The sequence below is a fragment of the Clytia hemisphaerica genome, unplaced genomic scaffold, assembly GCF_902728285.1.
Source record: "Clytia hemisphaerica strain Z4C2 unplaced genomic scaffold, Clytia hemisphaerica genome assembly, whole genome shotgun sequence".
NCBI classification, from domain to species: domain Eukaryota; kingdom Metazoa; phylum Cnidaria; class Hydrozoa; order Leptothecata; family Clytiidae; genus Clytia; species Clytia hemisphaerica.
In genome coordinates this window covers 648,541-666,286 of record NW_027104391.1, presented here as the reverse complement: position 1 = coordinate 666,286, position 17,746 = coordinate 648,541, and the positions used below count along the sequence as shown (strand labels likewise).

The following is a 17,746-nucleotide window of genomic DNA, read 5'->3' as shown; positions in this document are numbered from 1 at the left end:
CATGTTATTTTAAGTGGCCTATGTTAGGAGAGGGTGCCAACAATATATTGACTGGCTAGGGGTAGGCTTGAAATTTATTTTAGGATATGAAGAGGGGGGTTTCATGGTTGGCGGAGGAGCGGAATCGGTCCTTTTTTCGGACGGAGTGGCGGAATTTGGCGAAAATTTAGACGGAATTACGGAAATTGGGTTCTCTGACGGAGACGAAAAATTAGACAATTTTAGTGCGGAAAAACGGAATTTGGCAAAAAAATTTGCGGAATTTCGGAATTGGTAAAAGATATTCAAAATTTGTGGAATTTTCGACAAAAATATTGAATTTCAAAGGAATTTTCGGTGACGGAATTTTGGTTCAATTTAAGACGGTTTGACGGAAATTGAAGAAAAAATTGGCGGAATTGCGGAATCGGGTACCCCCTGAACCCCCCCCCCCCAAGAGGTGGGGATGCGAATTTTTTTTTCACCCTAATAGGTACTTTCTGACACTCCCTTCTTATCAGGTTCAAGAAGGCCCCTATGGTCAATTTTTTCGAAGTATTCTTCTCAAACTCAAGCATATAGTTCTTGAAGACTTTCAAGATTCCCATATGGAATGAATAAAAGCACAGTGGGAGGGATTTGGGATTGAAATGTTGTTGTATGCTGTCTGCGCATTCACTAACGGATACGAGCTCCCCTTATTGCAAGATTACTTTTGGTTATTACAAAGTCATCCAGGGCTTATATGAAAGAAGCGCATTTAATAGAAAATTTTAGAGCCGATATATGTTCTGAACCGTTTATTTAACGTAATTCGGGCTGACTGCAGTAAAAAGTTTTACTCAATAAATACATAAGAGCCAGAGTCCGTTTCTTACTCTTAGGTTCCAAATAAACGGGGGGGGGTTCGAATAAACGGGGGGGGGGGGTTGGAAAATTTTCTAGATTTTAATAAACGGGGGGGGACCTAATTGCCGGGGGGTTGGAAATTGTACTTCTGAAACCCAAAAATAAGGTAAAAATAGGTTAAAATCAGGCTATTTAGAGCAAAATAAGGGGCCTTCTCTTTGACAGCTGAAAATATTCTTAGAGATTATTAAACGGGGGGGTCCTAATAAGGTCCGGGGGGTTGGAAAATTTTCGAAAAATTAACAAGCGGGGGGGCCGTTTATTTGGAACCTAAGAGTACTTACAATACTAGTCTGGATGAGGCGAACTTCGACCTTTTCTCTATGAAAGAAAAAATTACTCATAATATATCTGACACTTTTACCCTTTTCCTTTTTATACACATGACATACAGTGCTGCAAAGGTGCCTATCCCGCATAAATACCGATATAAATATAGTAGAGTCTACATTCCGTAACTAAACCCACCTAAACCTGATAACAGACGTGGAGCTTTTCTTGACGCGATACGCTGAAGCTACCTCTAAAGATCACTGAAAACTATTATATATTTACGATTTTCGACTACGTTACGTCACAACTCATGAAATGGTTACGTCTGTATGGCCAGAAGATACAAAGTCTGTTTATCAGGTACCTAAGTCTTTGCAGGTAGGTACTCTCGGATACCTAATAAGCGGGGGGGGGGCTGCTAATTGATTTTCGAAAATTTTCCACTCAGAACATTCTTATTCCAACCTCCCCCCCCCCCCCGGCGCTCATTAAGTTTTGAGAATTTTTCCACCCACCCCGCTTTTATTCCATACCCGACCATAGCATAAACACTCTCGTCGAGTCGATCGAACTCTGGCGCTGAAGCACAAATTTGTCCGAGTTAAGGAAATTTCAAGTTATGGAGTGGGGTTTATAAGGTATAGTTTGGCTGAAAGGACCACTCGTTCGAGTAAAGATGAAATTTGAGTTATAGAGGAGGTTCGAGTTAAAAAGACTCCACAACCAACGTGGCTGCTGGGGCGGCCACCAATTTGTACCTTTTGGGGGGCTCGGAAGTTATCTGATATTCCGATGGCAGATTGGCGGCCGCCCACGCTAAAGCTCTAAAAAGGGAGCGGGCCAATTTCCCATCGGAGGGAGAGGAATGATAGTCGGCCTATGATGTACCGCCCGCATCCTCAGTTCGGGTTCAACAGCCCTTGCCCGTAAACCTAAAAATATTTCGGTTGGACCCGCCAATCCCCGAAAACGAGGGCTGGGTTACCAGACCTCCCGCTACAAAATTCTTGACGCAGTCTCGCAAAATTCCGTAATGTAAACCTTCCAGATATTGAAAATTTTCGGGAACGACTGCATATGCAAATTTTCCCGACCTTCAGAGCTTTAGCGTGTCGGAAGAAAATTTCTACATCGAGGCGAGTACCAGATAAGCGGAAGTTAAAAAACGCGGCTAACGCGCGCGAAAGTTTATTTTGGAATTCAGTCTCAGGTAAGAACCTCAAATGAAAATGGCGGCACTGATGGAAGCAAAAATTCTGTAAAAAGTTTTTTAATTCCTTTTTTTTCTTCAAAACAATCTCAATCGGTGATGTGGCACAGTGCACAACAAGTACTTTTCATATCAGGTATTTTTGGTTGTATGTTTTTTGTACACCTATTTTTAGGATTGTTTTTCTATGTTCTTTAAGTCCCCTGACTAGAAGTGTCGATTAGAATCAGTGCGTCACAAACAGCCATATAAACAAAACTCAACATTCTCACAAAAGTTGTCTTTTTGATTTCCCAAACATTCGTCTCAAGCGTTCCCTCCACAATAATTTATGTAATTGCAATTGCGCTCAGTCAGTTAGTACAAGTACATCGATTTGTGAAGTGTCTCTACGTCATATAGAACAATAGAAAATAGCAAAAGAACAAAGGAATTACCCATAGCCACCATTTCGCAACCATGGGGAATCGCGATTTTACGCAAATGGGAATCCTCATATCGAATAAAGCATCTTCTGAAAATTTCATCCTTCCCCATAAATGCGAAAATGAAAAACGAAGAAGCTTTCGTTTTCTAATTGTCTTTTTAATCTACCACGAAGTGTTACAAAATTCCTTATAAAAAGACACGTTCTCCTACTAAGAGGTTTAAAAAATGACGTAGATTCAAGAAACTGTAAAAATAACCGTAATTAATCAGCGGTCGTTAAAACCAAACTAAAGGAATCGCGTCAGCAGTAAGAATTCCCATAAGACGGTTTTAGAAAGTTTTCAATGAAATTATTTCTGAATGACTGAGAATTTCACTTCACAAAAGGATAAGTTATTCGGGACGAACTGAAAGGTGTGGCTAAAAGTGAATAGGGATACGGTGGAAAAAATTAAAGTAAAATTAAAAACACGGGGAAAGCAAAGAAGAACATCTATTTTCTCAACAATAAAAAATATAGGCGCACTTATCTTAATGCATAATGATTAGACTATTTTTAAGCATAATATTGAGCAAACTCAATGATACTTCGTGATATTCAGCGTCATCAGCGTCAGCGTCTGCTTTCTTTCTCGTGTTTAAAAATGATACGGTGGGCCCCCTAGACCAAAGAAATCAGATAAAAAAAGAAAGAACATACCCCTAATACTATAGCATGGGTTACTCTCGTGTGCCCAATTACTTTAAGTGGATAAATTTTGGCGGGGATTAAATTTAGCGAATTTTATCTCTAATCCATGCCAAAGACTAATCCACTTAAGGTAATAGCCGGGGATTCTTGTAATATGTTTGGTATGCGATAAAAAATCCCGAAACTAACCTAGTAGGAATTAGATTTCACCTGTGTGGAAATTTGTTAAAAATCAGCGCTGGACGTGTAGCCTACTAGTATAAGAATTATGCAATTGTCAATATATTTTCTTTTTCAGTTAGAAAAATACTAAAGTATCTCACACGGGACCACGGGACGAGACGATGTAAACAATTGAAAGATTACTCAAATTCAAAGCGATGAAACAACACGAACACCCTCGCGCCATCTAGGAATATTATGTTGATGGCAGCTTAAAAATGAGAAAGTAAGTGATTATACATCTTGACTTGTTCTACCCACAAACCAAATTCTTGCAAATGCATTAAAGGGTAAACTTTCGTGCTTCAATACCTCAGAGTGTTTGTGCCCGTTCCCCGTTTATTGATTGTCGAATTTAAAGCAGAAGAAAAATTTCCGGGTATAAGTTTGAACAAAAATCACGTTAAATTTTGAACATTTGACTTGGAATTTAATTAGATGGAAAAACTTCCATGGTTTGAGAGATGGCAAAATATATGTGTCAAGGTTATTTGTGTCTTTTCTACTTGACGTTTGTCAGCCTGCTAAAAGTAACTATCATTCTCTGTGCTATAACTTCATTACTTTTACTCCAAGACTGGTAGCTTTTATGTGGCAGGGGTATATTTTACTGAGACAGGGGTATATCTAGAATAGAGCCTATTTAGACTAATTGCCCAGGCCCAGGGCACTCATTTTTAACGGACAAGGCAGGCCCAGTGAGAACCCTATCCATTGGAAAAAAATCGTCATCCTATATGGAAACTTCACTTGTATGTATATGACAAGTAATGAATCTAGTAATTCAGACTGGATCTCTGTACTATTATCGTAAAATCTAAATCCACTAAAAACAAACCTTTGTTCTATTGGTTTTAATGTTCTTTTATGTTCCTTTCCTAACGGGCTAATAAACAACTCGGACTTTTTGAGACAGGGACGTTCCCCTCGCACAAATGAAACATGTATAACAACGCTTCCATTTTTTTTTCTCAGAATATCGCTTGACTTAAAGACGAAGGGCCCGATGAAACGTCCGTGACAGACAGTAGTATCGTCAAGCTGTGAAGTAAACAGTCATGGTAGTGTTACCCTAATTGTAATTTATCGAAAGTGTACGTAAGGTAAAAAAGCTAAAAGCTAAAAGAATAAAAGTTTATCTGGCTAAAAAATATAAAAGCCATGGATCATTTTACAATTAGAAACATCTTTGTCTTCTTTTCGTTTTTCTTCTAGCGCCGGACCAGATTTCTAGATAGAGATAAATACAATATATAGAGTCCCTCTAAAAGCACCCCGTGCTCATCACAGTACAGCCCCACTGGAAAATTAACTTTGATTTAATCTTCATTTGAAATTCAATTATATTTATATCCCCATTGGGATTTCGATAGAAATTTGTTCCAAATCCCTACTTCCACCGGGGGCTGTGAGACAGGGTGCTCAAAAGTACATATAGCGTAGAAAAAAACAATGACGTATAGCAAATAGGCCACAGGGTGAGGTATAAAATTGAATGTGGATCAAACCGATTTCTGGTTTTGATGGCAGCAACTTTGACAGTCTCAAAGTATAGTGGAATTTCGTCCGGATCTCGTATCACGAATCTAATTGAATTTGAAAGAAGATATGACTCTTACCCCCAGTGAAGATGACGTGCTCATGTCCAATCAATCTGAAACGAACGCATTAAAGGAAAAGAAATTAGAAAAAGATTGAGGTTTCCAAAATTAATAGGGGTGAAACAACTGGATGGTGCCTGTCCTTAAAAAACGCCTTTTCGCTACTTATTCATTTAAGATTGCACTCAAATGCATTTAGTCGATTTAGTATTCTCAAAGGTATTTCAATATGACACTTTTTACGAGGAAGATGTTTATCGATTACAAAACTTACGTCACAACCACGGAGCGCTGACTTTTAGTTTTAATGACTTGCTCTCATTCGTTTGGTTTCTGTAATAAAAAGAAAGTCGTTATTGTGAACTTTTAACATGCTTTAAATGGAGGTACTTGTACTAACTGTCAGTCCACAGTCGGCTTCAACATATACACGTGTTTTTATTTACGTGACCGAAGTGCCTACTAAAACAATCCGGGGGTAAATAGCGAAGCAACACAGCAGATTATTCGTAAGTATCTTTTGGCATTGACAATCAAATACAATATATTATACTATATTTCCTTAATTCAAAAATCAAAAATTCATTTTTCATTCGCGAAAAATAAAAATAAAAGAATAATGAATTAATATTACATACTAAGATGCCCCCGTCTTTTACTCTCATTTAATTTCCAATCTCGGCACGTGCAAAACGCCCGTCCGCCCAATATCCACCCAATCAGCTTAAATTCACTTTAATTGTCCTTTGACATTCAAAAAATAGTATTTAAAAATTATGAATTTATAATAATTACAAAAAACAAAAAGTTTGATACTTCATTAGTGAAATATTCAATAAATTCCTGGTTTCAATTTTCAGTGGGCGTTCTTCTAGGGCTTCGTTTATCGCGCAATTTTTGCGTCACACAAACTTTCTCGGCCGCCGCTCGTAATAATTATACATTGCCAAATTTGGTTCTCCATTGTCGAGTCAGGATCGATGGTGACGTCACCTAAGCATAAAAAAGAAAGGATTTCGTCAGTTTTATGCATATATTAATTTGCGAGATATTCTATTCGCCGCGCGAGCGCACTTTTCGTAGACTAGTCGGAGTACTTTCTTTTACTCGCGGAATTGATGGTAACTTTTCATCTTCGTTATTTTTAAAATGAAGCACAACCGAAAAAAAACGAAACTTCAGAAAGTTGCGTATTTCCAGTGAGTAAACGACTCTGACAATTAACAAAATTGATGATGATGATTTTTTTTCGGTCAGGCCAATGTCTCGTATTGGGGGTTCTAGTCTTGAGCCCAAAGCCTACGCAGGATTGCAGCGTTTGGGTAAACGAGACAAAACTCTAAAAAAGCTGGTGTTTTGACGCGCTTCCGTGCTCGAAATATCGCGGTTTGAGACGCACTGAGAATAGACCTTTTCGCCTTTCCATCCGCCATATTGAATTGTATGCAAAAATTATGTTGGCCGAATTGCCGTGGTGAAATTCCCTTAGAAAGTATGCAAAACATATGCAAAAATAAAGTATGAATTAAAAACTTACATGCATAATTGGCATTATATTAAATAAAGTGTAATCTTGTAGAAGAAAGATTAAATTTGCTTCTCTTGAAAACTAAAAACAATTATATTCACTCATCTCTTAGAACAAGCACTTCAAAAGACCATAACATTAGACAGAAACTCAAACTGAAAAATCACCCGCAAAGGTAAAAAACAATCCTTATTCGGCTGACGGCAAATTATTCTCCTGGGAATAGAGCCGCCAAATGATCAAATCAAAACATTGAGAAAGTGTGACGTCATAATTACTGCTTTCAGTTTGCGTGTTTTGAAAGTTTGATGCGTGTACTCCGTCTTCGTGGAATTTTTTTATGGCATGAAAACAGAATATGCAATGTCTTTAAGAACAAATTCCTAAAAGGCTTTTGTTGTTCTGTAAATATTTCCTTTTGGATTAAGAAATTCCATCTTTTATTGTTCTAATGATTATAATATTTATTTATAAGATGCTTTGTTGTCTTTTTAATCTTTGTGTAAACTTGCATATGTTTTGCATACATTCCAACTAAATCCAACCACGGCATTTTCGTTCCTGTATTTTTGCATACAATTCAAGATGGCGGACGGAAAGGCGAAAAGGTCTATGTAAATTCAGAAGTTTTTTTCCAGCTGCAAAAAGTTAAGGCATGTATATGGTGGTTCCACTTGGATAGGAATTCTGTCAGTTAGCAGTTCATCACAAAGTGCCATATAAACGAAACTCAACATCCTTACTAAAGTTGTCTTTTTGATTTCACAAAGATTTGTCTCAAGTGTTTTCACTCCCAAGATAATAATTTATGTAATTACAATACACCGTTTAACTGTTTAACAGTGTCGACTGCGCACGCGTATGAACAATTTTCCATTGTTTTGATTTGGCAACGACGGGAAACTTTACTCTACCCTGTAAAAAATGGTAGATAAACATCCAGTTCTCATATAAGAAAACCCAGCAGAGAAATGGTAGGTAAAGAATTCCTTTTAATCCAGTTTAATCATAACTTCTTTTCCTCTAGATGAATTTTTGTGAAATTTTCAGGAGAGATACATTAAATTGTCATTTAATATCATGTTCAAACATCTAAAACATTCTCTTTAAAGAAAAGAAAAACAATGGCAATGTTTACATTTCTCTAAGCTTCCACCACGTGCGTTTGGTTTGGGAACGCAAAACACGAACGCGAACTACCCATGTCTAAACTTTTCAATATATCTCCAGAACTAACAGATTTTTTGAAGTTCTGTAAAAAGGTCCAAGTTCCTGAATAGTTTTACTATGTTCTGTGAAAAAATCATAACCATCAAAAGACAAAAATTTGTGAAGAAAAATAAACCTTGAGCACAAAAAATGCTTTTTCAAACACTTTTTTCCTCCGAAAAACAAATAACTTTATAGACTTACCTTCCCCAAACATTGAAGAAGCCTCTACTAATTAAATAAAGTAAATGAGATAAGATAAGATAAAACCTTGAAATCAACCAGAATTTACAACTTTTCGTCCGAAGCAAAAGACATGCTTTTCTCGCCGCCATCTTGTTTTAGAATGAGAATTCAAGAGAATCCCATTCGGTTCCAGTTTCCCGGTCTTTTTTTCATCCAATCAGATCGCGATTTCACCTTTCGCTTTCTCTAGTCCAATAAGACGCAGGATTTGAGTCATGTGACATCTCTATTGAAAAACCTGCGCCGAATAAAATAGAAATACAGGGGGTCACACTATTGGCTACAGGAACTGAAAGCAAGCAATTACTAAGGCCAATATTTTTGGTTTTTCTGAAGGACAAAAGGTATAGGAAGCTTTACTGAAGGAGGGATAAGGCTGGGACTATCTATTTAAAAGATATGGACAAAAAAAGGCACTTTTTTGGGTGATAATTAAGATTTTACTTAGAAACTTTAATTCTCTTACCCCCGTCTCGAGCCCCTCTAATATGAGCAAGGAAACCATGTTGGCCACCCCTACTGAAAATTTCAGATCAAAACAAACAAGGAATTAATTCCTGTAACTCGAAGAAAATTGGAAAAAGCTGGTTTTTGACTATTTCTGATCCTAAAGTGCTATTTTTTGGTAAAAGCTATGCAATTTATGTTTGGATTTCTAGAAAGCTTACCCATTCATTGTCAATATATTTTTTATTTGAAAGTAATCTCTTCATGGAATAAAAAGATATATAGTCAAATCTTGTAGGGTCATTTTTCAAAAAAATTTTGCCAAATTAGATTTTTGCATTTCGCCATTTCGCCATTTTACCCTACGCAAACGCGCGTGCCACAGTACTAAAGTGAGCTTTTTTACCTACTGCCTCTACGGTGGAGATGGCGAGACTGTTAAACGGTGTATTTCTGTCAGTCCACAGTCGGGTTCAACATATACGCGTGTTTTTATGGGATTATATTTTATAAATGTTTCAATATTTTTATCCCTTGCTTTGTATTTTTGATAAAATAACGTCACTATTTTTAATCTCTCTAAAACAGCTCTCTTGGAGTATTTATTGTTTTCAAAACCTGTCAATCTATATCCACTTGCAGCGTCAGCATCCTATTATGCATGAAGAATATTTTATTATTAATTGGTGTACAAAACCTCATACTTTGAGATAACATCATTATTTACATAATTTAAGTGTCATTTGTTGTCTTCTAAATAACATATTTTGATATTACATTTCCATTACATATAATATTTTTAGGAACTTATGTTATGAGTTATATGTTATGAGTTGTGTGTTACGGGTGCGTTACAGTTTTCTGGTCTGTAATTTGTATGACCTGTGACCCGTGACCTGTGACCTGTGACCCGTGACCTGTGACCTGTGTTTTACACTAACCAAATAAATTATTAATTTAGTTATTAAGTAATAAGAAATGATTGATCACACTTTTCAGGAATTTTAGGTTATCTGTTATAATAGCTGTGAAGCTGTATTGGTCAACTCACTTATGTGAAAATGCAATCTTTTTTTCCACCACTGTCTGTTTTATAATCGAGAGTTTTTAACCAAAGTGGATATCAGTGTCATTTATTATTTAGATTGGTGAACAGATTAACTATTAAGAACCAATCATGTTTGAGTATTTTAAGCAGCTTTGATAATTCAGAATTAAAGATTTCCTCATTATTACCTTCTGCTAGTGAATAAATACAGTAAAAGAAACCAAAAATTTCAAATAATGGATAGTTTCAGTGATGATGAAGGCCCACCACCGATGGAAACAAAACATGCTGCAAGAATCTCAGAAAATGATAAAGACAAGTTGCTAGCATCTGGGGATGAAAGAGAGGAATATACAGGTTTGCATGTTTCTATGTAATTCTTGATATTATACTACGCACATCTTTAAAAATTTTGTGAAAATTTCCAAAAAAATGAGTTGGAAAGAAGAACTTTTCCAATCAGGCAATTTTTCATGCCCTTATAGCCTCCGATTACCAGAAGCTGCCCCTAGTTCTGAAATCAATAAAATGTTGGTAAAAACGTCCTTTTTAGCGGAAAAACACAAGAAAAAGTGCCCTTTTCGTCCACCAACTGACGCTGCCCTGCCTTTCTAAAATATGGCCTGTCAATCTTAAATAAAGAGTGTTAATCAATTTAGTTGTTTGAAGAAAGGTTGCTAAGTTTATTACAATAAATTGATTCACCATAATATCCTCTGGAAGTGCATGGTAAGACTATCATATACCATGATCATAAAGATTTCGATTTGGGTAGCAAAATTTGCTCTCTAATACGTGTACCTTCCAATAAGAGTAATGCCTACACCATAGTGATCATGAATTTTTGCCCTTATGTATTACAATGAAGTGAATACAGTCGCTCTCATGTTGTCTTCTGACCATCTGTTTTTTTATAATGTCTGCAATCTGATTTAACTTGGTCTATCTTTTTTTACGTTTTTTTACGTTTTTTTAGACATCTTTGAGGCTCCTGTTACCAATGGTTATGGATCGTCCATAGTCAACAATGTGGATTTTGAAGATGGTGAATCTATATCAGCAAGTGATGAAGAGGTCACTGGATACACTGGAGATGTAGAAGTCTATACCGAATCTGAAATCGATCAAAAACCACAACCATCTGTTGTCGAAGGGAATCTCATCAGCATACAAGATGGTGATGATTGTGATGTAAATGATGAAACGATACGCAAAAGCTCAACATCCAGTCATGAAAAGTCAGATTCAATGACCAAGTCAGTCACCAATGAGTCTATATCTGAAATTGCTGATAGATTAGCTGAAGCTGAGCTGGTGACAGAAACACCTAAAGATGTTCTTGTTCCTGGGAGCGCAGTCAAAGTGGTTGTAGACTCAACCGGTGGCTATAGCAGCTCTGGTGAAACTTCTCAAAAAGACCGGCAAACTGCACTCAATGATTCCCGCCATAAAAAGTTTCGTAAACACACCTCATCGTTCACTACAGAGAACAATCAAGAGGTTTTGACAAGCTCTGGTGAATTCCAACAGCCAGCAATACACGAAGAACAAAAACGTAGACATAAAAAGAAAACAACTCCCAGTAAACAAGACGCCCCACCGCCCAGAGAAGAAAAACTGATTGAAGTTGAAACACCTCCCACCACTCCACACCATAATGCTACTGAAGACCTCTCTGTTGAAACTGAAAAACCAAAATCCAAATTACCAACTCGAACAATACCTATACCAGGTTTTAAACCACTTGCCGAAAAACCAAAACCATCTGAAAAAAAGACTGGCTCCTCAGGGTCACAGAAAAAGAGAAAACGCACACGTCATAAGGTCTATTTGGATGACCCGGACGTCCATCAGCTGATCAGCGATCATGTGATGTTGCTGCAGAAATATTTAGAAGATGTGGCAACTGGAAGGACACAGAAAAGAGATTTGAAACCAGTCTGTAAGTTTTTTTTTAGAAAATATTTACTATGCTAAAATAATTCTTCAAAATGTGAAAATATTCTCAAGCGAATTTTTATGGCAAAATCTCGACCGTTTTTCACCAAAAAAGGTTACTGCTGTTCACTGCCGAGCCCTTTCAGAAATCGAAAATTTGACCTCTTAAAGTTATGGCCCTTTGGCAGTAAATGTATTTAAGACGCAAACTTTCTTTATGTTTTACAGCTTCGGTACCGCCCCCAGTTATGCCAAAAGAATCACCACAGCTGCAATCCAAGATCAAAATGCCCATCGCTGGTGCAGCCAACATTAATAACACAACACCACAGCATCAAAACTATCATCAGCCTTCTTTACCTCATCACCACGGTACTAATCACCATCCAAACCAGAACTCGACTTATGGTGGTGGTAGCCAGTTCCCACATGGTGCTAACCCGATCCCTCACGGTGGTAGCCAGGTGCATCATGGTGGTAGCAGGCACCAGTATCCACCAGGAAGTGACCTGAACCCTTATCAAAATTCACCGTACAGTAGCCACCATCAGCATGGGGGACACCATGGTGGCAGAGGGAAAGATATAATTGCTCGTATTCAGCATAATGACCCTGACATGTCAACCTCTTCAGAAGATGACGATAGTTATGGGAAACAAGGGATAGCAGGTGGTAAAGGATACCAAAAGGTGAACACAGGTATGGTTCTCTGACACATTATACATGTTTTTATATGCATAACGCATATGAAGGGTCAGATTTCATAGTTTCTACCCCCCTATATTTAGTGGAGGGGGTCTTGGGTTTTGTGAACCAAAAGCAAGGGGGTGTTAAAAGTACGACTTCCCTAAGTCGGGGTTGTCAGTTAAAGGGGGGTCTTCTTTGATAAGGATCTTCCTTGAATTATGCGAAATTCCAATTTTTTCATTTATACTGATTTTCTAAGGGGGGGGGGTGAAATTTTAAATGAATTTCCTAAGGGGGGTTAGCACTTAAGGGGGGTCCTCTTACCTAAGGGGGGGGTCTTGACCCCTCTAGAAACTATGGATTTGTAGATTTCCTGAGCATAACATAAGCATTTACTTTAAAGTACTTGATTTCTTATTTGACATTGAACTGAAGAATTTCTTTTGGGTTTTTAACAAATCTGATCAGAGTTAGATCATTTCTTAGTTTTTAGTTGATAAGTTTGAATTTTGGAGTTCGAGAATTTTTCTTTCATGGGGACGTTTTTGGTGTATATGTGTACGTTATTATCAAACCCTACTTGGAGATCTTTGGTCAATCTTTGTCGTGCTAATGAGATGAATAGCTAAGACTGTGTTTTAGAAAATAATGAAAGGATAGTTTGAATGTAAGAATAGAAGGACAAGTGTGGACTGAATATTATTTGTAATCCAAATTTCCTTATCTCTCGTTATTCGAAATCCTCCCCTTTTCCCCTCTGTATCTTTTCATTTGTTTGAGGAAATTAAGATAATTCATTTTCATAATATTTCTTTCTTTCTTCATTTTTGGTTTTTCCTGAAGAATTTCTCTATTAAAATCTGTTATGTCCTTTTTAGATCTGAAGTATACTTTTAATGTCTGTATGTTATGGAATTTCTGTACCTTGAAAGAATTCACTTTTTAAACTGTATTATTTACGTCTTAAAATCTCTTTCCTAGCTAATAAAATGAAATTGCTAAAAAGCTGTTGGAAACATCTTGTTTTCGACGTATTTTTCTCTAAATAACTATTTCAAAACTTGGTGTTGTTTTTCTTTCTTGAATACTTCATTAAATTCTTATAGAATGAAGATAGATATTAGATCCTTACTTAATTCCATCTCATTCTTAAAAACGAGTTCTTCTTTTTTTCCAAAAAGAACATTCTCTTTTTCAAGTTACTTTCTTTTTCTTCAAAATGAAATAAAAACTATTCTACAATCTAAACAAAATCATCCAAGCAAGCTTCATGAATATGATGATTCTTTAAAATAGTTATGATGGGGAGCTTTGTTTATATTTTGTTATTCGAGATCATTTTTTGACCCATTTCTTTGTAAATCTTATAATTTCGTCACTTCTCTGTTTTTTTTGTTTTTGTTTTGATGACGAGGATTTCTTGTGCGTCTATGTATTTCAAAACGATAAGAACAAGACTAAACAGTAAACGTTTCGTTATTGTATGAGAAACTTTGATCAATTTCAAAACTTTCAGATCATATTTTTAATGCATAGAATTGTTTGAGAATCGATTAACGCAAGGGCTGGTATTTGTTTAAACTGAATATATTGTAGGAAATGCTTCGTGACATGAAAGTTATTTGGAAGAAGTACAGGATAAATTTTTGAGCTTTTTATCTTGATTGTTCTTTTGGACCATGTTTTTCACTAAATTTCATTTTCTAAGGGTCCATGAAGATTAAATATAATACACAGGTTGCAAAAAGTCTAAAGACAAATCAATTTCTGATTGGTTCGAATTTATTGACACTAATATAAAGTAATTAGTTGTAACATGGAAATAAAATCACGTAAACTTTTTCGAGTAATGTTTTGACTACACCGATATAATTTTGCAACCCGTGTATTATGATACATGTTTTTTATAAGAACAAACTAAATATGAAAATAAGAACATGGTTCCGTCAAGAACATTAAAATGCTTCAAAAATTTTTGAATGTTCTTTATAAAAAAACGTTCAGGTTCTCCACATTCTTTTTATTTAAATTACTGTAATCTTATATCGTTTGTTTTCTAGGTGCACCATCTCATCCATCATATCACCATCAAGGTGGTGCTAGGTGTGAAGGGGGCGGCCACCCACACGAGATGTGTCCTGAATGTGGTGATTATCATCCGGACACGAGCAATGTACGTGAAATGGATGATATTTGTCCGGATTGCGGTGTCCAACATAACCCTTACGAACATGGACCTACAAATGCTTATCAGGTTTTTATTTTGACTTTCTCTTTTATTCATGATATGCACAACTGGAGAGTCTTTTGAGAACTTTTAAAATTTTCCACCCAATACGGTTTTCACTTAGAAAATAGAAAAAGTGACGTATTGGGTGGAATTTTTTGAACATTCTTGAAAGACTCTTCATTGGTGCATAATCATGAATTTCTTTCTTGTTAAGTTCGAAAAAACTAAGTGTACATCATTCCGTATCATTAGCGAGTTTATGTATTTGCACTTTTGCGGACGGTAAAGTGACCAAAGCGATTTGGAGATACCCGCAGCTCTGACCCGCAAAATCGAGGACGGTAAAAGCGCTGATTTACCGTCGTCCTCATTCAATCAGGATTTAGTAAAATTAGAACCTTACCGTCTCGGTCGCAAAAAAACACACATACATAAACTCGGTAATAATCAACCCATGGCCACGCATGCGGCTCTTGAGGAGACTGGTAATGAATATTTACAAGAAATGACGCCGATAGTCGTTGTCTTTGGTGATGTAAATGCGTGTAAATGCAACGACTTCAGATATTTTGGCATCATTTCTTCCTGATAAACTCGAACAGCCTCCTTGCGCTCTAAAGGTTGAGAGGTGTATTCGAAACATGAAACAAGTTCCAGCATCAGATCTTCATAAAAGAGATTTGAAATAAACTGAAGATTTATGTCCCAATCTTTTTAAAATTGTTCTTATATAATTTCAAAAAATCTACCGTTTTGATGTAATCATCGACATGGAGTAAGGGTGAGATTGAGACTGGCATTATGTTTACTAGAATAAAAACTTGGAGATTATTATGAAAGAGAACTCTGTACACCAAAAAACTTTTTTCAAAGTTCCCTCAGTTCAGTCAGAAAAATAATTATTCAACCTTGAATCCTATAAGAAAGGCTATTCTTTTTATTCTACTAATTAACAGTACTGTGTTAACCATTTTGCTTTAATTTTAGGCTTTTAGAATTCGTACAATATATTAAAAGTGAGAGCGTGAAAATTACCCATACTAAAATTTCTTCATTTCTTCATTTTGTTTTTCCTCTTCTTTTCTACTAACTCCACCACGACTCACTCTCCAAAATTCAACAACATTTTAACACATCAACCAACTAACCAGCACCAACATAATAAACCTTGGCAGAAATACACAGATGTATGCCGGGATATGGTCAAACCAAATCAAAAATATCAACCCTTGTCTACTGAACAGGTTTGTCAGAATTACACAATATTATTGAAAAGTTGTTGCTTACTTTGTCAGAACGCCTTTGGACTCCAAAACCGGGAGATTATCCATAGACCTTTTAATAAATCTCTTCACGAGCAACGCTGACCTCGTTTTCAAAATATTGCTATATGGTAAATTATTCTCAGAGAAGTTCACACTATTCAAAAAGTAACACTTTCTCAAGCGATATAATCACCTTGGTAATGGATTCGAAACGAGACAGTTGTTATACAATTTATGAAAAGGTCTATTAATTGTAAATTTTATGTTTTTCTACATTGACGTAACATTACACTGATCAGGTGCTGATTTGCCGAAAAATTCGAACTAGATACACGCCTTTGTCGTGTTTAGCCTCTAAATCATCTGTGCATGTGTAGAATCATTTCAAAATACTTCGCAAGGGGGGCTTTTAGGCAATATCAGCTCTTTATCATATCATACACATATCACAACACATCCAACCATTCACCGAAAGTTAACTGACTAACCAGAAGTGACTAATAGAAATTAATGATTTAGCATAGCATCTTACTTTGGATCAGTTTTTTGACCTTACTGACGCTTTTAAACAAAGTAGATCATTAGTTATTTTATAAAGTTTGGAAGAATGAGATATTATTTATGTTTAAATATATTCAAGAGTCAAGTAGGCTTACACCATCACTGACATTTTTTACCAGAGATGTGAATCGGTTTGCGCAATGGAAATTTCAGGAAACGATGACGTGCGCTGGCAGTGTTTTTCATAGCGTCAGCCCCCCTGCTAGTTAGGGGGTTACACCCTAAATCTTTCCCAAAAAAGAAGGGGGCTGGAAGTACACAACTTTTTTTGGGGGGACCGATGTAATTGGGGGGAGCTAAAATCTCATCACTTAATGTGGGGGCTAAAATAATTCAGCTTAATAGTTGGCTTCAATTACCCAAATTGAAGCTCATGAATCCGAAAAATTTTTGCCTGCAGCGCAATAATTTTATTAAAACTGTGCAAAATATTTTATCTTTAACTTTGAACTGAATGCAAATTACATTGGGAAGCCCTTTTTTACTGGATCAATTTTTGGAAAGTCTCTAGGGTCAAAAGTCCTGGGGGCTGACAAAAAATCATAAATCTTTGGGGGGACTTAAAACTCAGGGGGGGGGGGCTAATTTTTGCCTGGGACCTAAACCCAGGCTGACGCTATGTTTTTATTATTTAGTTCTGTGATGATAAAGTAAAAACGTAACATCCGAGCAGATTCTTATTACTTCGCGCTGACACGTGTCCACTCTAAAATTTATGGCTCCATAAGAGAATCTCGCAAGGTTGGAAAACCGCTTTGATCTTTTCATCCTCAACCTTTGGGTTGAATATTTTATGAACTTTTGAAAGCGGTGATTGATTACCAAATACGACGTCAATATTAAGAATGAAAACATTAGAACCCAAACGCAATTGTGTTTTGATTGTTTTTGCTGAACAACCAGGGCAGATAGTCACATGCGTTATATCCCTTTAAAGCAGAGACAGCGTGTCCGCAGTATTGATGATCTGTTTTATGAGACTACTAAAACCTTCTCGACGTTTTCCGTGCCAATGTCGGAATATGATACAATCCCGGGAGAGGGGGGGAGGTACTTTGGCAAGTGAAGGGGACGGGTATGTGCCGCCCTTAAAGGGTGCCTTTTTTGGGACCTTAAAGTCCCTGTAAGGGTCGGAAAAATAGGAAAATTTCTGCTTTTTGCTCCTTGGAAGATCAAAATTTTGTCAAATTAGTCCCAATAAAGGTCGTAGAAATTGCAAAGTTTTCTTATTCTTTCTCCTTCTTAGGAGTCAGAGGGTCGAAAGTCGGGCGGC

At 36.6% G+C, this 17,746-nt stretch overlaps 1 protein-coding gene and 2 long non-coding RNA genes across 4 annotated transcripts in view; 2 read left to right on the top strand and 1 right to left on the bottom strand.

Moving 5' to 3' along the window:
* Positions 1–2,374: 2,374 nt before the first annotated feature.
* On the top strand, positions 2,375–4,897 carry LOC136819905 (uncharacterized). The gene is made up of 3 exons (XR_010848498.1): positions 2,375–2,507; positions 3,790–3,939; positions 4,689–4,897. It is a non-coding gene; the product is annotated as an uncharacterized lncRNA (long non-coding RNA).
* Positions 4,781–5,715, bottom strand: LOC136819904 (uncharacterized). Its single transcript, XR_010848497.1, has 3 exons — positions 5,589–5,715; positions 5,333–5,367; positions 4,781–4,943 (listed from the first exon to the last, which is right to left on the bottom strand). It is a non-coding gene; the product is annotated as an uncharacterized lncRNA (long non-coding RNA).
* A 4,274-nt stretch (positions 5,716–9,989) lies between these two features.
* LOC136819910 (amyloid-beta A4 precursor protein-binding family A member 2-like) overlaps positions 9,990–17,746 on the top strand; it is a 34,307-nt gene continuing 26,550 nt past the window's right edge. The window contains exons 1-5 of one of the 2 annotated variants that reach the window (XM_067076151.1): positions 9,990–10,149; positions 10,769–11,734; positions 11,959–12,429; positions 14,478–14,671; positions 15,799–15,891. In XM_067076151.1, the coding sequence (XP_066932252.1) occupies positions 10,029–10,149; positions 10,769–11,734; positions 11,959–12,429; positions 14,478–14,671; positions 15,799–15,891 (1,845 nt within the window). In that variant the 5' untranslated portion in view covers positions 9,990–10,028. The remainder of the gene's footprint in view (positions 10,150–10,768; positions 11,735–11,958; positions 12,430–14,477; positions 14,672–15,798; positions 15,892–17,746) is intronic. The other variant, XM_067076152.1, reaches the window with a different exon arrangement.